The sequence below is a fragment of the Corythoichthys intestinalis genome, chromosome 3 (genome assembly GCF_030265065.1).
Source record: "Corythoichthys intestinalis isolate RoL2023-P3 chromosome 3, ASM3026506v1, whole genome shotgun sequence".
NCBI classification, from domain to species: domain Eukaryota; kingdom Metazoa; phylum Chordata; class Actinopteri; order Syngnathiformes; family Syngnathidae; genus Corythoichthys; species Corythoichthys intestinalis.
Genome location: NC_080397.1, coordinates 62,367,566 through 62,393,560, shown reverse-complemented (window position 1 = coordinate 62,393,560; position 25,995 = coordinate 62,367,566). Strand labels below are relative to the sequence as shown.

General features: G+C 40.0%; 2 protein-coding genes across 2 annotated transcripts in view; one reads left to right on the top strand and one right to left on the bottom strand.

Moving 5' to 3' along the window:
• Positions 1-5,717: 5,717 nt before the first annotated feature.
• Positions 5,718-8,451, bottom strand: LOC130913540 (cyclin-O). Its single transcript, XM_057832216.1, has 3 exons — positions 8,102-8,451; positions 6,887-7,072; positions 5,718-6,143 (listed from the first exon to the last, which is right to left on the bottom strand). Exons 1-3 carry the CDS (start codon positions 8,357-8,359, stop codon positions 5,718-5,720), a joined length of 870 nt encoding a protein of 289 aa, XP_057688199.1. The 5' UTR covers positions 8,360-8,451.
• A 313-nt stretch (positions 8,452-8,764) lies between these two features.
• The window catches only part of tut7 (terminal uridylyl transferase 7), a 52,644-nt gene continuing 35,413 nt past the window's right edge, over positions 8,765-25,995 (top strand). Inside the window, exons 1-11 of the mRNA XM_057832030.1 lie at positions 8,765-8,888; positions 13,698-14,083; positions 14,153-14,307; positions 14,525-14,641; positions 14,720-14,897; positions 19,781-19,869; positions 19,989-20,040; positions 20,123-20,192; positions 20,266-20,392; positions 23,292-23,411; positions 23,487-23,615. Of these exons, the coding sequence (XP_057688013.1) occupies positions 13,717-14,083; positions 14,153-14,307; positions 14,525-14,641; positions 14,720-14,897; positions 19,781-19,869; positions 19,989-20,040; positions 20,123-20,192; positions 20,266-20,392; positions 23,292-23,411; positions 23,487-23,615 (1,404 nt within the window). The 5' untranslated portion in view covers positions 8,765-8,888; positions 13,698-13,716. The remainder of the gene's footprint in view (positions 8,889-13,697; positions 14,084-14,152; positions 14,308-14,524; positions 14,642-14,719; positions 14,898-19,780; positions 19,870-19,988; positions 20,041-20,122; positions 20,193-20,265; positions 20,393-23,291; positions 23,412-23,486; positions 23,616-25,995) is intronic.

Sequence of the window (25,995 nt, the reverse complement as noted above, 5' to 3'; positions counted from 1 at the left end):
TGAAAAAAATTGGGGGTCACTGTGGGGGGGGCGGGGGTCCTGTTGATCTGGCACAAAATTTGTGTTCTGCTTTTGCCAGAAACGCACCATTTGGACTTAATTTGCCAAAAACTTTCCTATTCATTTCCAATGGCCAAAATTCCGTATTCATTTCCAATGGCCCTATTCGCCCTTCTTTTGACAGGAAGTGACCCAATATCAACCGAAAACACCCTGAAATGCCTGCATATCAGTTAACTCAAAAATGCAATTTCTGAAATAATTGTGTTGGGAATCTGGAGATGAAGTGGTATGAAAACATATGTGAACCTTTTGGAATTTCTCACATTTCTGCATAAAATCCCCATTGAATGTGATCTGATCTTTGTCAAAATCAAACAGATGAAAAAACAGTGTCCGATTTAACCCTTTAATGCCTGCAATATGAAGCAATTATCAGAGAATCACAAAATTTGAAAAATAAGGTCTTAATGAAACCTTATTTTCAAATTTGTAAAAAGAAAAGTCAAAATGCATACGTGTAATAAGCGCTCTAATATCTTTAACCCTTGATAAAACAGTTTTTTTTTTCTCGTGGAACCTGAAGATGCATGTGTTGACTTGCATCCATCTTTTTTTTTGTCAAAAAGAAATGTCAAAATTCTGAATTAGTCTCAAAATCATGAAATTTTAGGTGTATCAAATGTGATACATTTGGCAATATAGGTTAACTAAAACCACCCGAACATTTATAGGTTTTCATATTTTAATGAGGATAGATTGCAAAAAATGACAGGGGGGGGGGGCAACCCTCTGCCTAAGGAGACTTAAAGAGCAATTGAAACCAATTTTTACCAAACATTTTAAGTCAGGTGTGTGCCCACTCACTCATGAGTGGTGTAAAGTAAAGATAAAATAAAATTTAAGAGCTGTCTGACGACCTGTGATCAAGGATTGTTGATTTGTAAAAAAAAAAATGCTGGAAAATGATACAAAACCATCTTTAAAAGTCTGGATGTTCATCAATCGACAGTCAGAGAAGTTGTCTATTAATGAAGAGAGTGGCACTGTTACTTCTCTCCCTGGAGTGGAGATGTAAAAAAAGAACTCTAGTGTGTCTGCTAAAGACTTACAGAAACTACTGGCACAGTCCAACATCACTGTGCACACATCAACTATATGTAAAACTGTGGCCAAGAATGGTGTTCATGGGAGGACTCCACGGAGGAAGCCACGGCTGTTTAAACACAAAATATTAAATGTGATGGTTCACTTACTTAGCCCCCCACCCTTGTCATTGTTTACATGCTATCCTTAGTATAATATTAAAACTAGCGCTGTCAAACTATTAAAATTTTTAATCAAGTTAATAACAGCTTAAAAATTAATTAATCGTAATTCATCGCAATTCAAACCATCTATAAAATATGCCATATTTTTCTGTAAATTATTGTTGGAATGGAAAGACACAAGACTGATATATACATTCAACATACTGTACATAAGTACTGTATTTGTTTATTATAACAATAAATCAAGATGGCATTAACATTATTAACATTCTCTTAAAGCGATCCATGGATAGAAAGAATTGTAGTTCGTAAAAGATAAATGTTAGTACAAGTTACAAAAAATTTATATTAAAACTAAAATTAAAATTAATTTAATATTAAGACCCCTCTTAGTGTTTTCGTTTTAATAAAATTTGTAAAATTTTCAATCAAAAAAATTAACCAGTAGCCCGCCATTGTTGATGTCAATAATTACACAATGCTCATGGGTGCTGAAGCCCATAAAATCAGTCGCACTCAAGCGCCAGCAGAGGGCGACAAAACTCCAAAAAACACAAGTAACAAGTAGACATTGCACTGTGCTGTCATTTTAATCTGTTTGAGCGGGGCATGTGCGTTAATTGCGTCAAATATTTTATTTAACATGATTAATTTTAAAAAATTAATTGCCGCCCGTTAACACGATAATTTTGACAGCCCTAATGGAAACCTATAAATTTTGGGGTGGTTTTAGTTAAAACAGACACTGTATTTTCGTCTGTGTGATTTTGACAAAGATCAGATCACATTTGATGGTGATTTTAAGCAGAAATGTGAGAAATTGCAAAAGGTACAGATACTTTTTAAGACCACTTTTAAGACTGCAGCTCTAGAACGCAGCATACTTATAGCTGCTCTGCCATTGGCCATTGTCTAGCATTCTTGCATCCAGTTGGGTAAGAGCAGGGGTCCCCAAACTACGGCTCGCGGGCCGGATACGGCCCGCCTCCACATTTGGTCCGGCCCCCTGAACAATCCCAGAGAGGATTTTTTTTTTCTTTTTTTTTCAATAGTTTTATTTATTTCCTGGCTTTTTTCTGTGAAGAACGCAGACAGGGTGTTTTGCTAATTATCTGTTTAATTGATAGTGTTATTATTATATTATACTATATTATACTATATTATATTATATTATATTATATTATATTATATTATATTATATTATTAGGGCTGTCAAACGATTAAAATCTATAATCGAGTTAATTACAGCTTAAAAATTAAATAATTGTAATTAATCACAATTCAAACCATCTGTAAAATATGCCATATTTTTCTGTAAATTACTGTTGGAATGGAAAGATAAGACACAAGACGGATATACTGTATACATTCAACATACTGTACATAAGTACTCTATTTGTTTATTATAACAATAAATCAACAAGTTGGCATGAACATTGTTAACATTCTCTTAAAGCGATCCATGGATAGAAAGACTTGTAGTTCTTAAAAGATAAATGTTAGTACAAGTTATAGAAATTTTATATCAAAACCCCTCTTAATGTTTTCGTTTTAATAAAATTTGTAAAATTTTCAGTCAAAAAAACTAACTAGTAGCCTGCCATTGTTGATGTCAATAATTACACAATGCTCATGGGTGCTGAAGCCCATAAAATCAGTCGCACTCAAGCGTCAGCAGAGGGCGACAAAACTCCAAAAAACACAAGTAACAAGTAGACATTGCACTGTGCTGTCATTTTAATCTGTTTGAGCGGGGCATGTGTGTTAATTGCGTCAAATATTTTATTTAACTTGATTAATTTTAAAAAAATTAATTGCCGCCCGTTAACGCGATAATTTTGACAGCCCTAATGGAAACCTATAAATTTTTGGGTGGTTTTAGTTAAAACAGACACTGTATTTTCATCTGTGCAATTTTGACAAAGATCAGAACACATTTGATGGTGATTTTAAGCAGAAATGTGAGAAATTGCAAAAGGTACACAGATACTTTTTAAGACCACTTTTAAGACTGCAGCTCTAGAACGCAACATACTTATAGCTGCTCTGCCATTGGCCATTGTCTAGCATTCTTGCATCCAATTGGGTAAGAGGGACATCGAATGTATGTGCATGTATGTATCCCAGCGTCCTCTTTATTCACCCCTCTCGTTTCGACAGCTCTACATGAGTGCATTAACTTTTATTCTTTATTCTTGTTTTTTTTTTTTTTACATTATGCACAACTCTGATTTCATGTTTATTGAGCAATCATCCAGTTGTAACATGTATTTTTTTTAATGTTTCGATGCATTATTATGCATTATAAAAGATTTATGCCCGAATTTTGGGGGACTTGGATCAGATTATGGCATTTACATGGAAAACATGTCTCTACTTACAGAATTTTCAAGTAAGAAACTACTTCCAGAACCTATTAATTTCGTAAGTAGAGGTACCACTGTATTCAAGGAGTGCCCTGGAAAGAGTTAAAATCCAGTCATTCATGGACCAATTCATTTTAATCCAACTTTATTTATATATATATAAAAAAAAAAAAAAATCAAACAGAAGGAAGCTAGCATGATGATATAAATATAGGAAATTTACACAGCTCAAGTAATACTTAACATTGTGTGGACTTGGTTAACATATATTACTTTCCAGTCATCACATCTATCCAATTAGAAACATTAATAGTCACATATTGTTGACTCATTAGTTGCCATAGACATCTAGTGCCATCAATGGTACTAAAATTGAGCACTCATAGCCAGTTTTGGACATAAATGACATAAATCAATGGCAGTAAATGTTTATCAACTGTGAGCAAGGCCGGCCCAGCCTATAGACCCTACTCACCTACGTCACAAAATGGGCGTGTTGCTGTTTCCGGCCGCCATATTGTACCTCTTTTTCAGACCTATTCTCATTGTTTTCAATTAGTCGAGCAAGTTATAGAGCAATTCATGGAAGCCCCGGTATTATCTGACGCTGTAAACTCATTGGATCCGTTGCATAAAAGGCGTTACATGGAAAAGCTGCAGTTTATCCATTCGCCAGATCCGTATTTGATGCCTAAATCGATGTTTTTCGACCCGCTGGCTTCGCCTGACATCTGATATCCTGATATTTACAACTATCTTGTCCACACAAAATCAGCTTATTCTCACGAAAGTTTGAAAAACTTTAAGAGCTTGGAGGCTTATAAATGCTACGTTGCTGGTTGGGTTAAACAAGTCCTCGTACACGAGAATTCGGCAGGAATCTTGTGCTGGGAAGGTGAGTTACGAAATGTTCAATTCAAAATCTTTTGTTCTTGCTAACATCCACTGTCAAGTCGAATGTATTTCATGTCGTTTGTCAATGGAGTTAGGGCTTTTAATGTTTATATGGTTTAGCGATAGCACTCTCACTATATACATATATAATACGTAATCAATATGAAGTGCGATAGCACTACTCCAGATTGTCCCTAGTTGAATTTATTTTTTGGCTTTTGACCTCAATAGTGAAATTGTAAATTAATTGTATGACAACTGTCTGATTATCCCCTTATAATTATATATTTTCAGGTAGTTCATTCACAACGTCTGAGTGTATGTTGTCGGCGATTAGCCTAGCAATGATCTTAATTGTGGTTGTCAGCCCAAAACCCTCTAAATATATATTAAATGCATCTTACCAGATATAAAATGACTACTACATAATCTGTGGCAGTCGTTTGGAGCCCAGTTTTCTCGTCGAATTGCAGCAGTCAATCTCGGTCTCCTCTTCGGGGTCTCTCGGAATACGGTAAAAATTCAAGTCTCTCCGTCTATCTTCTCTGTTTTTGTAACCGACCGCCACACACGACTTCACCATTTTGATTATTAATGTTAACGAGCAGAAAAACACGCCATAATAGGAGAAATTTACGAAGCGCTAATGCATTAACATGACTAGTATCCGGACAACATGGCGCGGGGGCGTGGCTGTGACGTCACGTGAGTAGGGTCTATACACAGACGATGCAGCTGCATAGGGCCCCTGACCACTAGGGGGCCTCCAATCTGGTAACCTCATTTTATACGTTGTTAATGGAGCATCGTGAATAATGTGGCACGCGTTGCCGTTTATCCATGCAAACGTCCATTTTCTTGTCATTACATGTCATTTGGGGTGAGAAGTTTGCAGTGCAACAAAATATGATTAATATACAAAATATGGACGTATGGATTGGATTGCATGTATGGGTTTCACAGTACACTGCGACGAAATGGTTGGCCAAAAATATGGGCCCCTTGGCATTATTTTGCTTAGGGCCCCCAAATGGCCTGGGCCGGCCCTGACTGTGAGTCAATTTACTGTTAATGCATTCTTCAACATTTTAATTTCAGCTGTTTTTCCGTGAAACCCTTTGCGACCAAAATATGTCAAACACATTCAAGAATACTGAAAAAAAAAAATAATGACAAATATGAATGATCACTCCCAATGACGTCTCTCTCCATCTATAGCAGTCAATGAGTTGAGCGCGGCGAGAAGCTTCAGGTTGTTTCTGCACTCCCGAGCCAAAGCGTTCCCGCGCAAATTCTCCACGTCGTCACGCGACTCTCGGAGTAACTCGCCCGCGAGACTCAAAGCGCACTCGGCGGTCAAGGACGGGGCGTATTTGTCAAAAGCGTAGTCCGCAAGGCTCAGCTCGCACACCTTACGGGCCAGGTCGACACGATGCCTCGAGGCTTCCGTGCGGCTGGCGTGGTAGTCGAGAAAGAATGCCAGGGTTGGCGCGTCCAGGCGGAAGTCCAGGCGGAGTAGGATGAGACACTCCAGGTTGCAGAGTTGTTCTCTTGTGAAAGCGGCGCAACAGAGAGATAAAAGTTGGCTGATGCTGGGGGAGAACACCTCCACCTACAAAGGACACACACAAGTTAAATAGCATACACTATAGCGAATATATACTGTAACACCCTTTGTACTGTTTACTGTGGGTTTTCAATTGTGATGGTGTGTTGATGTGATTGTTTTTTAATGATGTGCGGACGCTAACTGATACATGCTAATCGTTTGTTATTCCTCTGTCAGCAGCTACTTGTATTGAAGATGAAACTGATTTCATTTAATTTATTTTTTTTTTTAGTTTCATGCTGCAAGTGTTGATGTCATGAGCACCTGAATAAAGTCAGCAAACCACACGGACGTCTGACATCGTGATTTTGGAGCTTAGCCCGCTGTCTAGCTAGGACTTTGCTCCAATGTCTTGGTGAGGACAGGACAATGACGTGAAATATATGTTTTGGATAGTTATTTTGAGATTTAGGAGTACTTAAAGGGTTCATTCCGATTTACTGAAATTCGGGTTACGTCACCAGCGCAGGAACGGAACTCATTTGTAACCCGGGGACTACCTGTATCTCAAAAATGATAGCAGCACAAACGAAACTTGTTACAGCACAAACGACTGACATCTTTTTTTATTTTTATTTTTTAATATAAATTGGCATCTGATGAAGGGCCAATTTGACGGAGTTAGTTCTTAATTTTCAGCTACTTTTATCTTTTAATCTGTGCTTGTTCATTTGAATTTGAATCTCTTGTACGGTGTCTTTAAAGGTGTTTAGAAATAAATTGTAATATTATTATTATTATTATACCTTTTTGCTGGCGAGAAGCAGCGCCGTCAGGCCCAAAAGCTGGAAACAGTCGGCGGCCACCGGCATGCAGGCCAGGAACCTGTCCATGATGTTCACAGTCAGGCAGCAGCACTCAAAGGATAGGCGGAAGTGCTTGTGCACCGGGATCAGCCAGCTCACCAGCTGGCAGCGAGCGTCTGCCGTCACCTACAATCAATCCAGCGTATATGTATATCTTCGTACAGAACTTTTGACAATTTGTAAAGCTTTACCACACATATGTACACTAATGTTCAAAATGACACACATTTTAACAATAAAACATTTGACACAAAACAATTGGTGTTCAAACGTCCGTGTAGTCTGATCAATATGTAAATTTAGTAGATTAAATTAGCCTAATTTGCCTAACAAAAGTCTGCTATTTTATGTGCTACGAATGCAAACGTATTTATTTTCATAGCAAATTGCTAACACTTAACTCCACAGACTGTAGAAAATGCATACACAAACATATATTAGCTGAAACAACTTACAGCCTCACGTGGGCCAAACTACAGCGCAGCTGTCCTTTATCCATGTCAGACAAGTCTGCTCATCAGTCATAAAGTCCAGCTAGACCAAACGCTGCCACCAGAGGGCAGTGTATCCTCCACCATTAAACAAAATACAATACTTTTGGACGTTTTGGATACTTATTTTGTAGGGGTACTTAACGAGTATATTCCAATTTATGTGGAAATTCGGGTTACATCGCCAGTGTACAAACGGGACTCATTCGTAACCCGTGGACTACCTGTACAAAGTGGTTATGGTGAATCACCTGCTGAAAATTATTCTAGTGTTAATATCGCAATATATATCGCAAACCTCAAAAAGTCGCAATGTCATTTTTTCCCCAATATTGTGCAGCCCTAGTACCAATGCACATTTTCTGAAAACATGTAAAGCCCGGAGCAGTGTAATAGTAAATAACAAGTGATTTACACAGAATATGAGCCTAGGAGTCGACAAATTGCAAGAATAATCGGTGATTAATCAGCTATCAAAACGAGAGGAGGCGTAGACTTCCACCTACAGTAAGCAGCCAAATTCAAACAAACCCAAAATTTTGACCTCTAATTCCTGTGACGTTTTCTCATTTGGACTTTGAGAGGCTGGCAAATGGATTGGACGTCCATCGCTGTCAATGGCAGCCAACAAGTAAATTTCCTACACTCCTTTATTTGAACCTACTTGTGGCTGTAGAGCGAGGCTTTTGCACGGATAAAACAGCGCCTCCCTCTCCCTCTGGATCCTGTAGCCGACGTCACCATACTGGAGATACCAGCAGGAAACTTCTGCTGCAGAATCGTCCACAAGGAGAGGCGTCGGAGAAGCCGCAAAGTCCTCCTCGAAACCGGAGTCACTCAACCTGGACACAAGTTTCTGCTTCCGGTACCGCTTGACCCGGACCCGTACGGAACCATCGCCAACCCGCTCCATGAGCATCATCGCCGGCGTGCGTCAGACTGAGGCCGCCGCCGGGGTTTACCCAACAGAAGGTGAAGGTGGAGTCACCCGTTTCCCGGGGTCTTCCCCGCTTCATTTACAGCGTTACCATGGCGACGAGTTGGACCAAAACGTTCTCCAAAATCTACTCATGTAAACCATAGTATGTCAAATGATTCACGAATTAATACGACATATGTTAATAATTAAAAAAATAAAATAAAAAATAAAAAACGCAAGAAAAAAACAAGTAATATTAAAATACATTTTAATAGAAACGTCAAAGCATTATTGTATTCGCCCCATTTCGTTTTTCAGAGATTTTAAAAATGCGTTTATTGTTACTTAACACATTTTTTTATGATGCAATACTGAAGAAACGAAACTGAATATTTGTTTTTCCTGTAGTGGGCGGAACGCGAAAGCTACTCGGCCGCTGTAGACAAGCAAGCACTACATGTACTTTGGAAACTCAAAACAACCTACGGGCCAGCACCAAGCTTTAAGAATGTCCTATGTCCACTTTTTAAAGGTACGACTTTATTATTTATTATAATGAAGCCCTAGTACACAGTGCTTTTGTGTCGTTATCTTACTTGGAAGCTACAATGTTAAAAACAACGACCTAAAGGAACGTTAGCATTAGCCGCTAAGAGTTTAGCATAGCTTGGGATGCTACATGGCTAACTGCGGCGTTAACTGTGAGCGCCGTGACAATTGTCTGTGAAAATTGGGTTATTTGTGTTTAAATGCACTGTGAGTGAGAAAATAAAGCGCCCACTCCCGGTTGAAGAAGATGAGTCCTAAACCGATGCAGTACGCACGCGTTTGCATGCTAACCGCCATGACATAACAATCTCGTGGAAGAAGTGGCTCAGCAGGGTTATCATTTATAGGGTTCGCAATGTGTTCTTTTGCCAACGTGAGCAGTGCACCGATCACCGATTAAATAAAAGCCTGATCTGCTGATCTCGATTTTTTTGCAGACCCCAATAATAAAATAAAAAAAACTGAAATACACACTGATTATGGCCCCAAGTAACACTAAAGTTGATTTGAATAGACGTCCAATTCATTCAAATAGGGAGGATTGGCAGTGAATGCTTATTCGCCCCTCCCAGTCAAAATGGGTTTGACGTCTAGCGCTGTTAATGACAGCCAATGAATTAAATGAGTGTTATGAAAGAGTGTTTAAAAAAATAAATCATAATTGGTGCATTAATGGATTAATATCTTGGATGTAAATCATTGGCTACCCTTGATCGTGATTGGACTTCCAATCCATTTTAATTGGAATGGCGATGGCCTAGAACGGGGGTCAGGAACCCGTGGCTCTAGAGCTGCATGCTGCTCTTTACTGCTGCCCTAGTTGCTCCCTGGAGCTTTTTCTGAAATGTTTGAAAATGGAAAAATATGGGGGAGGGAAATGTATTTTTTGTTTTAATGTGGTATCTGTAGGACAAACATGACACCAACATTCTTCTAATTCATTAATATTGGAATAAAGTTAAACTTTAAACGGCATCGTACAGCAGAGTAGTCATGTGTTGCGTCATTCTCTATAGGATGCACTGCAAAGAAAATAAAACATTTCATCTTTATGTATTTGTAGCCAACTTAGTCATTTTGATAGTAGGCTAATATACTATAGATAACACACAGCATATGTTGCCTTCCTTATAAGGCTTATACAGGGTTTTCATTTTTTTGCAGCGCCAGACATTTTTTTTTTTTTTTTTGGTCTAACACGGCTGACCGCTGGCCTCGAATAATGGTTCTGGAAAATATTGACTAAAATTCTACAGGAAATAGAACAAGGGTCGGCAACCCAAAATGTTGAAAGAGCCGTATTGGAACAAAAAAACAAAAAAAAAAACATGAACGAGTTCCGCTCCTACGCTGGGGATGTAACCTGAATTTCTCTGTAAGTTAGAATTAATCTTTTAGGTATCCCAAAATAACCATCCAAAAAGTTAGAAAAGTATTGTATTTTGTTTAACTAGAAATTGCAATTTCTGGAGAAATTACGATGGGGTTTTGCTGTGGTAGAAACAGATCCATTAGGTCACTTCCTGTTGAGTTGGGGACATTTCAGGGCCACTTCCTGTTGATATTTTGACAATGGCATTGACTAAGTTTCACACCAGTTAACTGTCAGTGTCTATGGCCAAAAATCAAAGCCACACGTTTTTCTGCCATTGAAAATGAATGGGAAATTTGGACACACATTGCTGTCAATGGCATGGACGTGCATGGCTGTCGTGGCGTCAACTTACTTGTGGTCCGGTTGAATGTCAGTGGGCTTTAATGGTAAGTCTATGGTCAAAAATCAAAGCCACACGTTTTTTTGCCATTGAAAATGAATGGGAAATTTGGACGTACATGGCCGTCAATGTCATGGACATGCATAAGTGTCAATGACATGGACTTACTTGGGCGCCAGTTGAATGCTAATGGGGTTTAACGGTAGGTTTTTGGTCAAAAACGAACAGAGCGGAAATTTTTTGGGGGGGTCATTCGAAAAATTCCCTGCCTCGCACGAAAATTCTGGTCACTTTGATCATTGAACGGTGACGGTTGGTCAAACGGTATTGAAGGAATCTGTTCTTCCAATCTGCTGACAATTTATTCGAGTTGACAGCGATCAAACAGAAAGGCGAAACAGACTCAGGCGAGGAGGCAAACTTGTTCCAAGGTTGCCATATCAGTAGTCAACAAAAGGTTCTCGAGAAAAAATGACAATGCTTAAACATTGTCTATTGAAGGCTGTCGCGGGGTGTGCCGTGGGCTGGAAGAAGGGTGTGTTTGGGATTATTGTAGGGCCGCAGCTATCGAATATTTTATTAATCGAGTAATCGACTGAAAATTCTATCGATTAATCGAGTAATCGGATAAAACATTTTTTTAGGTAAAGAGAAAAAAAGACATTTAATCCAATATTGAACCATTTTCAGTCAATCACTGTCTTTATTTTCGATGTACATTGTTGAAAACAGCCAACAATTGCATCTCAGATGTGACTAGAAAAAAGATTCACTGCTTTCACTCAAAAAACTTCTAGATCTTATAAAAAAAATCATATTTCTTATCTAAAAATGTAATTACACTTGATAACACACATCACTTGAAAGCTACGTGTTTTACCCATGTGTTTCAATTCAATTTCCATTTGTGTCAAGTTATTTTTAAGTTCTAGTTAAGTTTTAAGTTAGTCTAAACTGTAAGTACTGATAGGATTTTGAGTTTTTGCAGTGTTCAAAATAAATAGATGATACCTGCTGTATTGGAGAACATTAGGGACCAGTGCTACTTGGTGTTTTATTCAGCAATGACTTCTGAGCTAAAACTGACAAAAAACTAGCTTTATTATGTTTTTTTTACACCCTCATCGCTCTACAGCGCTGTGTTTTTACAAATTAAATAAAGCCTGTATGTAAGACACGTTAGCAACGCATCGACAGTGGTCATAATCAATAGAAACCTAGCCCTCCGAAGGGCTAACGTTACGTGAGCGAGTGACAGTAACGCTATATTTATTAGCACTGAGAAGTCTACTGATTAAAGATGGCGGCTGTTTACTAACGCTGCCCAGACGCGGCCGAGTCTGTCATTTCGCATCTAGTTCTAAATGCATGCTATATCTATGAGACGCCTTGGACATTAGCTGCAACCACATTAGAATCACGCGGGCGTAGTTTTTAGCAACGTCGGCGTAGTTTGTAGCGGATGTCGGCTGCAGTAAGTTTTTTAAAAATTATTTTATTGCTTCTTCTTCTACGCACGTGACGTCAGCGGGTTGTCCCGCATTAAAAGTAGTCCGGGCAAAACGTGATGCTTAGAGTTGGCAAAATTAAACGATTCCTCGAGGTGAAAAAAAAAAATTACTTGTATCAGTTTTTAAACTCGAGTTTAGGGCTGCAGCTATCGAATATTTTACTTGTCGATTAATCAATGGACGAGTTAGTCCGAATAATCGAGTAATCGGAAAAGGAACATGATAAAATATCCGAACTGAGCCTAAAACGGTATTAAAAAGAATTAAAAAAAAAAAAAAAAAAAATCTATGTACAACAAAAGAACAATTGGCTAACTTACACAGAAAAAGTCTGCTAGTTTAAATGTTATAAAATGCTAGTTTTTTTTTTTTTTTTTTTTTTACAATGCTCTTAACAAATGGTTTAGACACATATTCCCACAAAAAAACAGTCAAATATACCTATGAACTAAATCATGAATGTATTAAAAAACATTGGCTCAAACAAAAACTTAGCTAATGTTGATCTTAACAGGGAGCAGCTGGTTTCAGCCATGAGAAATGAGTTCTATCATATTCATTGTTGCCACCCAAATCATTAAAACTACATGCAAACACTTTCAAAATAAACCAATATAACGCCACTTTAATTAAACGAAACCTCGAAGCAACAAAATTTAATTCGAATATTTTTTTCTAATCGAATACTCGAGTTAATCGATTAATTGTTGCAGCACTACTCGAGTTACTCGAGTTGCTCGAGTATTCGTTTCAGCTCTAGATTATTGTTTGTCTGTGGATTGGACAGGAGGATTCGGGAGTTACTGTTGTCCGGGCAACTAGGGTTGTGGATTTTGCCACCTCAGCGTCAAACGGGCTCTTGGAGTCTTGTCAGTCGTGTTATCAGTTGGATATCGGGCATTCTCCGGTGCTCCTTGTGTTGGTACAGAGCGTCCCGCCATTTGTTCTGGACTGCCCGGGAGAACTGATTGCGAGTGTTGGTGCCTCAATCTTGCTCATCACGCACACGTTGGGCTTCCGTGATAAGAAGGCGTTGTCTATCTTTTATACCCTATATTCTGCTTGCCTTCCTTAAACTATGGTATAAGTGCTATTAATTTAGTATTGGGTGTGTTAGAGTAATGCAAACAGTTAGACGGTGCCTACGAGAAAAGGTACTATCTCCTTCAGCATGCAGAAGAAACGCCATTCAAGAAAAAAAACAAAACATTTCACAATGTGGGGCTTTGCCTTGCATAATGATGGAGGATACACTGCCCTCTGGTGGTAGCGTTGGGTTTGGCTGGACTGTCGCCTTATGACTGAGAAGCAGACTCAGACGTCTGACATGGGTTTTAGAAAAATGTTTGTGTCATGTTTGTCCTCCTACCGAAACCATCATGAAACAAAAAATATATTTCACTCCCCCATTTTTTTCCATTTGCAAACATTTGTGAAAAAGCTCCAGGGAGCCACTAGGGCGGCGCTAAAGAGTCTGCAGATCAAACGATTTTCACATGCATTACATGCAAAGCTACCATTATGATTATGTTGTAAGTCTCAATTAAACCTTTGGATGCTTTGCAGTTTTAGCATTTAGCGCACAATGGAGAATGCCGACAGGCCCAACCGGACGAGGCCGGGCAGCTGGGGAGCGGCTGCTGACGGTTGGAGGAGCCAAGACCAGATGAGGGGACAGACTTTCAGAATGGACGGAGGACAACAAGGCAAGAAGATCCAGGGCGGTCCGTACCGTGCCAGCCCCAAAAGAGGAGGACTCGGACCATTAGCTTATTCCCCCGGAGCTTTCCGAGGTGGTCACAGCCCATTGCAGAGAGAGGATCTCCATCGATTCTGGAGTCCGGAACATAGCGGCGGCTCTCAAGAAGATAACTGGAGAGAGTATACGCAACAACAGTGGGGCAAGAGCGTCCGTGACGGGGGTTCACGTGATGGAAATGTTCTTTATGAAGGTAGAAGCTGAGGAGTTTCATTTCATTGCCAAGATTAGACGTTGAGTTTTTGTCGTATTTCCCAAAAAGGGAGAAGACATCGGCAGAGAAACAAGGGGAGACATTTTGCCGAAGAGGATCGGGACCTGGCTAGTGCGGAGTCCTCACTCTCGGCGAAAGAGCTGCACGTTCTGCAACAGGACGAGACACGTTTGAGTAAAGATGACATACGCCGCGTCAACAAGGTAAACGCACGCATATAATTGTTTTGCTTTTTTGTGTTAAGATCTCCTTTCATTTTTTTTCACGCTTTCGTATCCCATTCAGTGCTGCAACGATTAATCGATTAACTCGAGGAATTTGATTAGAAAAAAAGCTTCGAATCAGATTTTGTGGACAGAAAATAATTGAGAGGCACAGGACTAACTGCTGTCAACATCTCTGCCCTCTTCTATTAAGCAGAAGTCCAATAGCAAGCCCAATGCACTTTACACCTGTGACCTCTGCGACGTCCCCCTAATCTCCGTGTCTGACGCCAACAGGCACGTCCGAGATTGGCGCCACAAGCGGAGGGTCAAGGTGAGGGGGAATAGCCAGTTTGTTCCCGTTATTGTCACCGACCGAGACGAAACCGGATGTTTCGTTTTGTCACCGCAGGAGAAGAAGGAGTACGCCACGCTGACCGAAATCCCGCCTCCTGGCCCCGAACACGTTAAAGCAGTGACGGCCGCTTTAGAGGTTGTCGTCAGCGAGCACGGAATGGATGACTGCGATGTGGACATGAGACGGAACGTTGTGGCCCTCATGCAAGACCTGCTTCTATCTGTCCTGCCTGGTAAGCTACCAGAGAAAGTAAAAACTTCCCCCACCTACGCACTTTCTATCACTCTCATCCGTCACACGGTGCGTTCAGGAACAGCATGCAAAACACAACCACCAGATTACAACTAGGCATGTGCCGGTATGAGATTTTGACAATACGATAACCGTGAGCAAAAATACAGCGGTTTCACGGTATTGCAAATATAGCTCCAAAATGTGTTATTTTGAGATGTATGGGTTAAAAAAAAGAACAGGATTTTTTTTATTTTTCAGAACATAGTTGCAAATTGGAACATGAATATCATGTTAAAATAAATAAATTATCAATTAAAAAAATATAAATTAATTAAAATATAACTTATAGACTATACCCACAGCCACAGCTGAAGTTGCTCAAGATTAGAGCAAGAATAAAATAATTTCTATAAAAAAGTTAAAACACTTCTGAATAAAATTTTTAAAAAATTATACTGCATGACTTTTTTTTTTTTGAGGGTGGAAAAGCTCAAGTGAGGTTTCGCCATTTTCAGCCACTGTGTCAACCAGGGCTGCAGCTATCGATTAGTTTAGTAGTCGATTAATCGATAAACCATTAGTTCGAATAATCGAGTAATCGGATAACATGAAAATTTAAATTAACTGAACTGAGCCGAAAACGGTATTAAAAAAAATAAATAAATAAATGAGGATCTATGTACAACAAAAGAACAATTGGCTAACTTACATTGCAAAAGTCCGCTAGTTCAAATGCTATAAAATGCTAAAACCTTTTTACAATGCTCTCAACAAATAGTTCAGACGCATATTCCCACAAAAATAGGCTAAATATACCGATGAAATAAATTACGAATGCATTAAAACAAAAACAAAAAATCCTCAAACTGAATTTTGCTTACGTTGGTCTTAACAGGGAGCACCTGGATTCAGCCATGTGAATTGAGGCCGAATAGAAGGCAGTGTATCCACCCTAATCAATAAAACTAAATGCAAGCACTTTCAAAATAACCCATTACAACGTCACTTTAATTAAACGAATACTCGAATCAGCAAAATTTAATTTGAATATTTTTTTCTAATCGAGTACTCGAGTTAATCGATTCATCGTTGCAGCTCTAGTGTCAACTGTAGTCTACATCAGGGGTTTTCAACCCAGTCCTCAAGGCACACTGTGGGTCCTGGTTTTTGTTCCAGCCGATCCAGCAGAGACAGTTGAACCAATGAGGCTTCTGCTAAAACAAGCCACACCTGACTGCAATCAACTGATTGCACTTGTAAAACACCAGATTGGGGAAAAAGTGTTGTCATCTTGTTTGGTAAGAATGAAATCCTGCACCCACAGTGTGCCTTAGTGGAATAGGTTGGGAACCCCTGGTCTACATGATGTCATGCCTTTGTGTTAAAAAGAACATGAAGAATTCATAAGTTAGTAAGTTATTTAAATAATGTAAAAGTTAGTTCAAATGTAAATATTGTCGTGAAAAGGTTTCATCTAAAAAAAAAAAAAAAAAAAAAAAAACATTGGGAGTGAGACCTCTCCTTGATCCAGCGAACGTGGATTTGTGCTGAGGGCAATATCATCTTTCGCAATTAGCGATTTTGACGCTATCCCTTTTTCCTCGTCATTCAAGCGAATCAAGCTTGTTTTCTCACTCTGCGGCTGTAACACTCGACGAAGTTGCTCTCCCAGCTAAGCCTAGGCTGACATTCGTCTTTGTAAGCTTTTAGTTAGTTTGTATATTGAATTTGAAAGGAAAATGTGTGTTTTGTTTATGGCGAACTATTTCATGGTGCTAATCTGTTGAAGCTACTCACACATGGAAAAATACAATTGTACAACGTTTTAAATGTATTCATTTTGTATATTCCACTTACCACGATTTGAGAGCTCAATAAATTGAAGAAAAGTACGCCTCATGTTTGCAGTATTTGTTTTTGGGTTCGCTGGCTCTCTAGCCCATAGTGTCACTTTCACACACAGCAATAAACGGGAAGGGGTGAGCGCTGCCACGCCAAGCTACTTCTGGGTGCATTTTTGACACATGAAAAATAGCGAATACAGTACTACTGTCTGACAGATTATTTTAGTGGTTTTGAAACCACGACCTTTTGACACCGCGGTAAACCGTGAAACCGGTAACCGGCACATGCCTTATTACAAGGGTTGTTCCGATCATGTTTTTTTGCTCCTGATCCAATCCCGATCGTTTTAGTTTGAGTATCTGCCGATCCCGATATTTCCCAATCCGATTGCTTTTTTTTTGCTCCCGATTCAATTCCAATCATTCCCTATAATTTTTCCCGATCATATACATTTTGGCAATGCATGAAGAAAAAAATGAATAAAACTCGGACGAATATATACATTCAACATACAGTACATAAGTACTGTATTTGTTTATTATGACAATAAATCTTCAAGATGGCATTTACATTATTAACATGGCATTAACATTATAAACAGTCTTTCTGTGAAAGAGATCCACAGATAGAAAGACTTGTAATTCTTAAAAGATAAATGTGAGTACAAGTTACAGTAATTTTGATAGTTTGTATATCGTGATTAAATATTTCCATCTAGTGTATTTGTTGAGCTAAATGAAATGAATAGAGTTTGTGAGTATTATTTTGCGGAGCTGTTTTGATTAGGAATGCCAGTTCTCTTTGCATTGAGCACTTTTCTTTTTGTGAACATTATTTTTTTTTTTAAGAGATCGGAATATTTTTGTTGCGCTTTCACTAAATGATACTGTAGCGACTTAACTGTTCTTAACTGCCCAAATGCATGATGGGAAGTTGGGCAACCATGACTGTCAGTGGTGGCTGCAAATGGTATCTTCTCTACGTTGTGTACAATACAGGGTGTTTAGAAAAAGATCTCTTCCTGTCATTCTTCCCCACGTGGCTTGCCACAATAGATATAATTGTTGTGGAAGAGATGCCAAATCTTATACCAATAAATAGTGCTGCTCAAATGAATACCCGAGTCCACTCCACTCGCTTGTCTCTGCCTCTTAGCTCTCAATATACATAAAACGGGACCATTGTAGTCTGTTCAAGGCAATGCGTGAGTGGGTCGTTCCGCGCATGCGTGAAACGTATTAAATAGTAGGGATGGGACTTGATAGGATTTTTACGATTCCGATTCCATTATCGATATTGCTTAACGATTCGATTCTTTATCGATTCTCTTATCGATTCTAATTTGGGGAAAAAGAAGAACAAACGTTTTGATTGGCATCGAGTTTGTTTAATCAGAAGTCACAACCTTACAAACTCATAACGAGATCAAAAGAGGCCCAAAGCCTCAATGCTAACTGTGGCAATAAGTGGCAAATACACAAGAATGTGTAACATTTTACTGAAACATTTATCTAATAGAAATAAAAAATATTGGTATATATTGGCAGATAGGTTGTTGTTCTGCCTTTGGCAATATGTGTTAAAGCAGGGGTCCCCAAACTTTTTCCTGTGAGGGCCACATAACTTTTCCCTTCTCTGATGAGGGGCCGGGGTCAGTTTGTAACAGAAAAAGTGTGACGATTGCAGAAGTGCATAAATGTACAAAAATATTGTTTTTCAGAAAGCCACAATCAAATAAACCTTTCTGGATTTTTCACGGAATGAAAGTAAATAAAATAAAAATAATAATGTAATACAATAATAATAATAATAATAATAATTAATAATAAAAACATTATGAATTAAATAGATGATAACCAAATAACCCTCTCTGAATTCTTCAAGGAAAAGGCCAGGAAATAAATAACACGATTGAGAAAAAAAAAAATTCAAAATGGCCGGACCGAATGTGGAGGTGGGCCGTATTTGGGCCGCGGGCCGCAGTTTGGGGACTGCTGGGTTAACGTGTATTATTTACCATTACATTGAAATGCATGCCTTTTAGTTTTTGTGGCGCTTACACGCTCAAGTGGGGGCGCCCTTGCACTTCCTCACGCGAAGAAGAACGCGCTCATGTGAAGAAGAGCGCGCTTACACCCGAAGAAGAAATGCCGCATCCAAGCGAGTGAGCGAGTTAGTGAGAGAGGGAAACACTTCTACAAGTCTACGTTCTTTGTTAATGTTAATATCTACAGAGGCAACGCCTGTATGTATCATCTTTTGCGTTGTTGTTGTTGTGTTTCCACTCGCGATCGGACACTTAAATCCAGTTGTGTAGTGGTTTGAACGGTGTGCTAATGCTAGCGAACGAATGCTAACCATTTGTTATTACTGTTATTAGCAGCTAATCATCGCTGATTTACGTTGATGCAAACCTGTTTGTTATTGGGGATGAAACTCTTCAAGTGATGGTTGAATAAAGTCAGCAAATTATACCAACGTCTTCTGCATCGTCATTTGGGAGTTTAGCTAGCTGTATAGCCAGGACTGAGCCTTAGCCTCTCTGTGAGGGCAGCGCAGTCGTATTCCCTCCCGATGCAGTTATCTCCACCTTGCAATGACTGCAAGTCGCTTTGGTCTTTCCTGGTGAAGTGTAGTCAAACTTTGGAGCGAGTGGTTCTTGGCGCCATGCTAGTTTGATGCGTCTGGACAACAAGACACGTCACGACGCAATACGCGTCTTTGGGAATCGTTAAAGGGATCGTTCAGGCTTTTTCATTGTGATGTCGAGGCCTCGAAACACTCTGAACCGGTTCCGAATTGGAATCGGATTTCGATTCCCATCCCTATTAAATAGTTTAACGTGATTAATTTAAAAAAAAAATGATTACAACCCGTTAACGTGATAATTTCGACAGCCCTAATTGATAATTCCTATGTTTTTCTATGTTTAATTGCGTGTGTAATAATTGTACCTGCAGTATTTAGCGTAGGTTTTTGGTTGTGGAGTAAATTTGCCAAAGACTTGACAGTGCTACTTTTTTGCCACATCTTTAGAGATCAGACTCCGGTTATACGGATCATCTTGCACTAAGTTTGGATTCAAGGACTCGGACGTGAACATCGACATTCAGTATCCGGCACATGTGAGTAGCCCGCTTCACCCGAGGATGTGCTATTTGCCGAACGCGCCATATTCACATCCTGTCTTTTTTTATATCATATTTATGTTGTGTAAAGGCTTTGAAATGGAATGTATTCACAGATGCATCAGCCAGATGTCTTGTTGTCGGTCAAGGAATGCCTCGCCGTCAGCCGTGAGTTATCTCTTTCTGTTTGAACATCCGTAAAAGCATCTCCTAAGGATTAAAAAAAGGGATTTTGTTTGTCTGTCTGTAGCTCTTTTTGTCGATTTGGAAGCTGAATTTCATGCACGCGTGCCTGTCGTCATCTGCAAAGAAAAGAATAGGTTTGTAGTCACCAGATACTTTGCAGTTTTTAAAATGGGAAATGAAGCAGATAATTCTTTTGTGTATTTACAGTGGTCTCCTTTGCAAAGTGAGCGCAGGGAATGAAAATGCATTCCAGACCACCTCTTATCTTGCTTCCCTATCCACGCAAGAGCGTCTCATCCTTCCACTGGTTTTGGGTTTGCGACAATGGGCTAAGGTAACGCTATTTACTAGAGGTGTGCAAAATTTCCGATTCTTAGATTATTCGCGATTCGGCCGTGGAAGATTCGAGAACGATTCACAAACATCCAAATTCCGATTATTGAAATATGCGAAGTAAAGCGGAAGTACACAACACTCAGCGCGCCGCGCGGTCTTCGGGACGGAACGGAGCGAGAGTAGCTAAACATCATGCTTCCCATTACCCGGCCCCTCGGGTAATGGCAATGCTCAACTCACGGCTCTAGCTCAACTCATGCAAGGAGATAAAAAAACACAACAACATACCTGACTGCTGCCGAAAAGCTGCTCCAAAGTTCATCCATATAATGTTACGGTGGATATCATTTATATAGGACTAGATGCATTATAGATTTGGTAGTGTTAGCAGCACATCTACAAAAAGCTAGATGCGGGCGTTATAAACGGCCGCCATCTTAAAGTGATCCTCGATTTTAAAGACATGTAGGCTCTAACAAACCACAATTGTTCTCTTGTATTAAAATATGTCGTTAGAAACACATAAAATGTTAAATCAATGGCAATATTTTATAATATTTAGTGCATATTTTGACCGATAGTTGGCGCCATGTTCTGCGGGCGCGGAGTGATGACGTAGATGATATTTTTCCAATCGTGTAGCGTGTGTACAACAATTGTGTATTGCTGGCTTAACTCGCGAAGTAAAATGCCACGATGTGCTGCTTATGGATGCAATTTTGAGTCACACGGAAACAAGGAGAGTGGTGTGAGTCTCCACAAATGTCCTGTTGACAAGAAGAGGAGAAAGGTTTGGGAAAATGCCTATAGACAAGGAAATCTTCCCAAAAAACCAAGGCTTTGTTCTCGCCATTTTTCTCCTACCGCTTTTGAGGATTTTAGTCGACGACAACTAATGAAAGATCTCACCGGAGCGGCTAGATATAAGCGCAGACTAAAACCAAATGCTGTTCCAACTATTTTCCCGCACAAGAAGCCTCAGCCTGCTCGGATATCGAGTGAAATGCGCGCAATGAAGCGAGACAGAAGAGACACTCTGGCCGCCCTCTTAAGCACCCAAGCCGCTCCTGTCGCTACAGCGGGAGGCGAACCTTCGTGCAGTACCGCTAGTCACAGAGGAAGCTAATAATTCACCTCTACTGTCAGTTCATCAGGCAGTAAGTGTGTGTGTTCAGTATTCAGCTAATGAGTGATGCTGCCACTCAAACTGATCAAAGCACGTCCAATGCAATTCATTCAATGCAACACAAATGTCCCAACCCCATTGATAAAGCAATAAATTCTCATCAACGCCGGAATGGCATACATGTGAAGTCAAAATCCATTTTAGGGGACTCCCTCTGAAAGCTCATCGCGAGAATGGCAAGAGTGCCAAACAGTAATCAGAGAAAAGGGTGGCTACTTTGGAGATGCTAGAATATTACATGTTTGTAGTTATTTCACCTTTTTTCGAAGGTATAATTGTCAATAAAACAACGCGGATTAGCGCCGTGGTTTGATACTCCGCCTCCTTCCCTAGCTCGCCACACATTCATAGTTTTATTGCCTTCAGTGAGAGTTTATAATGTCAATGGTCATGAAAATAAAAAGGCACGAATGGCAAGGTGTTTTGGCCTGTACTGTATGTAAAGCACACGACAGCTCTGGATGCTAACAATCTACATAATTATATTGGAATGAGTTTGATGACGCAATAACTCACCTTGAAGATCTGCTGACAAAAACCTGAGGTCTCGACAGAATACGCTCTCTCGCTCCGTTGTCATCGAGATGCACTTGCCGCAAGTACACCAGAAGTTTAGCCCAACTCTTGCCTCATCAAGTATTTCTTGCTCTGCATTTCGCCTTTGCTGCTCGTCTTGTGAACGACCGACAGTGCTGTCCTGCTCTTCACTTTTCCGCTCTGGTTCAAATTGGAAGGGACGAACCGACGACATGTTGGGATAGCTAATGAATGACACGGCACGCTGAAGAACACCGGCAGCGGGATTTGTGACGTCACAGCACCGCGACGTCTACAACCATGGCGAACAATCAGTTAAAATAATTTTACAAATTTTATTAAAACGAAAACATTAAGAGGGATTTAGTGTCAAATTATTATAACTCATACTAAGATGTATCTTTTAAGAATTACTTGTTTTAAAACTGGAGGATCACTTTAAAGCAGTACACTTCCCTACAAGGCTGTTGTAGCGAACCTTCCAGGCAAACCTAATTAACTTTTTATCTAAAATACTCCTAAATCGGTAAAATATTGACTTGAATCCATCTTTAAAATAGTTTTAAAACTTTCACATGTCGAAAGTAGACAAAAGGGAAATTATGGAATAACGGGAGCAATTTTAACAAATTTAATGGTTGATTCACAACATTAAATTAATTGAATGTAGTTTAAAGCTGCTGATACAGAATGGGGACTGGAGTTTTTTATTTACTATTATTTTTGTATATTTGTTTACTGCTATATGTTAACTTGATACTGAAATAGTAGTATGGTTTAGCCTGAGAGTATTTTTGAACAATTTTGGAACTAATGTACAAAACATTAAACAAAAAAAAAACAAAGAGAGAGAAAAAAAAGGAGGGGGGTGCATCAATAATCGTTTTATAATCGAATCGGAGCCTCTGAATCGTAATCGTAATCGAATCGTTAGGTGCCCAAAGATTCCCAGCTCTACTATTTACGCTGGTGTTGTTTTAACAGCCTTTTTAATTTTCGTCTTAGTCTTTTGGATGTAAATTCTCATTTGTCTTAGTCCCGTTTTACTCATTAAAGGGCTGGTGAAGAATTTTTTTTTTTTAACTCGCCCCTAACCGTCGGCGGGCTGTTGTGCTCATCGACGCCTATGTTAATTACCAACAAAGAAGATTTAACTTTACATGTTATGTTCCAGATATGTCAAATCGACCGTCCTGAGGAAGGCGGACTACCGCCATACGTCTTGGCTGTCATGGTCATCTATTTTTTACAACAGCGCAAAGAGCCCCTCTTGCCAGCGTATCTAAATCAAGCGGTTTGTAACGTTAACAATTCATATACTTCATTTGATTGTAATCACAGACTTATGATGGCTGTTGTATTTCTTTAGATAAAGACTTTTTCACTCAGCAAACTTTCAGAGTTCAACCTCACGCGTGTCGAGGATGGACAACTGCACTGGACTTGTAGCCTCTCAGGCCAAAACGCCGCACATCCACCAGATGGCATGAAGGGAAAGGTAACCACCATGACACAATTGTCCCATCTGTCAATTTTATATATCTTATTTAGTTCGCCTCAGATGAAATGTATAATCGTTGACAGTAAGGGCGGAAACTATAAGGCTCACCATAACGATGATCTCACAGTATCGATACAATAATAGTCAGAAATCATTATATATATATATCATATATATATATATCGTGGCGTGGCTCAGTGGTAGAGTAGTTGTCCCCCAACCCCAGAGGTTGTGGGTTCAAGTCTCCGCCCTGATGAACTCGTCTAAGTGTCCTTGAGCAAGACACTGAACCCCACATTGCTCCTGGTGCTGCGTCACCAGTAGGTGGATGGCGAGATAGTGTAAAGCGCCTTGAAAAGGTGGAAAACCGCTATATAAGTATAACCCCATTTACCATTTACCATAGCAGAGGTGGGCAAACCGGTCCTCGAGGGCCGCAGTGGGTCCTGGTCTTTGTTTCAACTGACCCAGCACAGATAGTTTAACCAATGCGGTTTCAGCAGAAATGCAAAGCACCTGACAGCAATCGACTGATTGCACTTGTAAAACAGCAGATTGGTGAAAAGGTGTCCTCTTAATGGGTTGCAACCAAAACCCGCACCCACTGCGGCCCTTTGTGGAATAGTTTGCCCACCCCTGCATTATAGGATATTCCAATTAATTATTCTAACTAATAAACAGAAAAACATCATTCAATCATCCTTCTGCGGTGATGTCCAATCCATTTGAACTGGAAAAGTGGCAGCTGGAGCTGCAGCTATCGAATATTTCAGTAGTTGAGTATTCTACAGAAAATTTCCATCGAGTAATCTGATAAGGCATATTTTTTCTACATAAAGAGATTATATATATATATATATATACACACACATACACACTCACCGGCCACTTTATTAAGTACACCGTGCTAGTAACGGTTTGGACCCCCTTATGCCTTCAGAACTGCCTCAATTCTTAGTGGCATAGATTCAACAAGGTGCTGGAAGCATTCCTCAGAGAGTTTGGTCCGTATTAACATGATGGCATCACACAGTTGGTGCAGATTTGTCGGCTGCACATCCATGATGCGAATCTCCCGTTCCACCACATCCCAAAGATGCTCTATTGGATTGAGATCTGGTGACTGTGGAGGCCATTAGAGTACAGTGAACTCATTATCCTGCTGAGAGTAGCCATCATAAGTTGGCCACATTATGGTCATAAAGGGATGGACATGGTCAGCAACAATACTCAGGTAGGCTGTGGCGTTCCAACGATGCTCAATTGGTACCAAGAGGCCCAAAGAGTGCCAAGAAAATATTCCCCACACCATTACACCACCACCACCAGCCTGAACCGTTGATACAAGGCAGGATGGATCCATGCTTTCATGTTGTTGACGCCAAATTCTGACACTACCATCCGAATGTCGTAGTAGAAATCGAGACTCATCAGTCCAGGCAACGTTTTTCCAATCTTCTATTGTCCAATTTCAATGAGCTTGTGCAAATTTTAGCCTCAGTTTCCTGTTCTTAGCTGAAAGGAGTGGCACCCGGCGTGGTCTTCTGCTGCTGTAGCCCATCTGCCTCAAAGTTCGACGTACTGTGCGTTCAGAGATGCTCTTCTGCCTACTTTGGTTGTAATGGGTGGTTATTTGAGTCACTGTTGCCTTTCTATCAGCTCGAACCAGTCTGGCCATTCTCTTCTGACCTCTGGCATCAACAAGGCATTTCCGCCCAGAGAACTGCCGCTCACTGGATATTTTTTGTTTTTCGGACCATTCTCTGTAAACCCTAGAGATGGTTGTGCGTGAAAATCCCAGTAGATCAGCAGTTTCTGAAATACTCAGACCAGCCCTTCTGGCACCAACAACCATGCCACGTTCATAGTCACTCAAATCACCTTTCTTCCCCATACTGATGCTCGGTTTGAACTGTAGGAGATTGCCTTAAACCATGTCTACATGCCTAAATGCACTGAGTTGCCGCCATGTGATTGGCTGATTAGAAATGAAGTGTTAACGAGCATTTGGACAGGTGTACCTAATAAAGTGGCCGGTGAGTGTATATATATATATATATATATATATATATATACATATATATGGGTGTAACGGTCCGTTTCGGTACGGGGTGCTCGGTTCGGAATGGAGGCGTACCGAACGAGTTTCTGACGTAATGTAACTCTTACTTTTCGAGGCTGTGAGTCGATCGGGTTACAGTTTCTTTGTGTAGATTGTATTTACTCCGTCTTCTCTACTATAATGAGGACCAACACGGTAGGACAGTATATAACCCAGAAACGTCAACGGCGCGACAACGTGGCCGCCGCAACAACGCAGTGAGACGCGGGCGTTAAAGTCAATCAGCCAATGCACACCAGTCGCAGTGCGGCCGCG

Excerpts from the sequence above, each read along its gene's own strand:
- LOC130913540 (XM_057832216.1), bottom strand. The coding sequence starts at position 8,359 with ATGATGCTCATGGAGCGGGTTGGCGATGGTTCCGTACGGGTCCGGGTC. Across the intron at positions 7,073-8,101 it reads GCCTCGCTCTACAGCCACAA|GTGACGGCAGACGCTCGCTG; the intron begins GTAGGTTCAAAT and ends GATTGATTGTAG. Across the intron at positions 6,144-6,886 it reads TGCTTCTCGCCAGCAAAAAG|GTGGAGGTGTTCTCCCCCAG; the intron begins GTATAATAATAA and ends TGTCCTTTGTAG.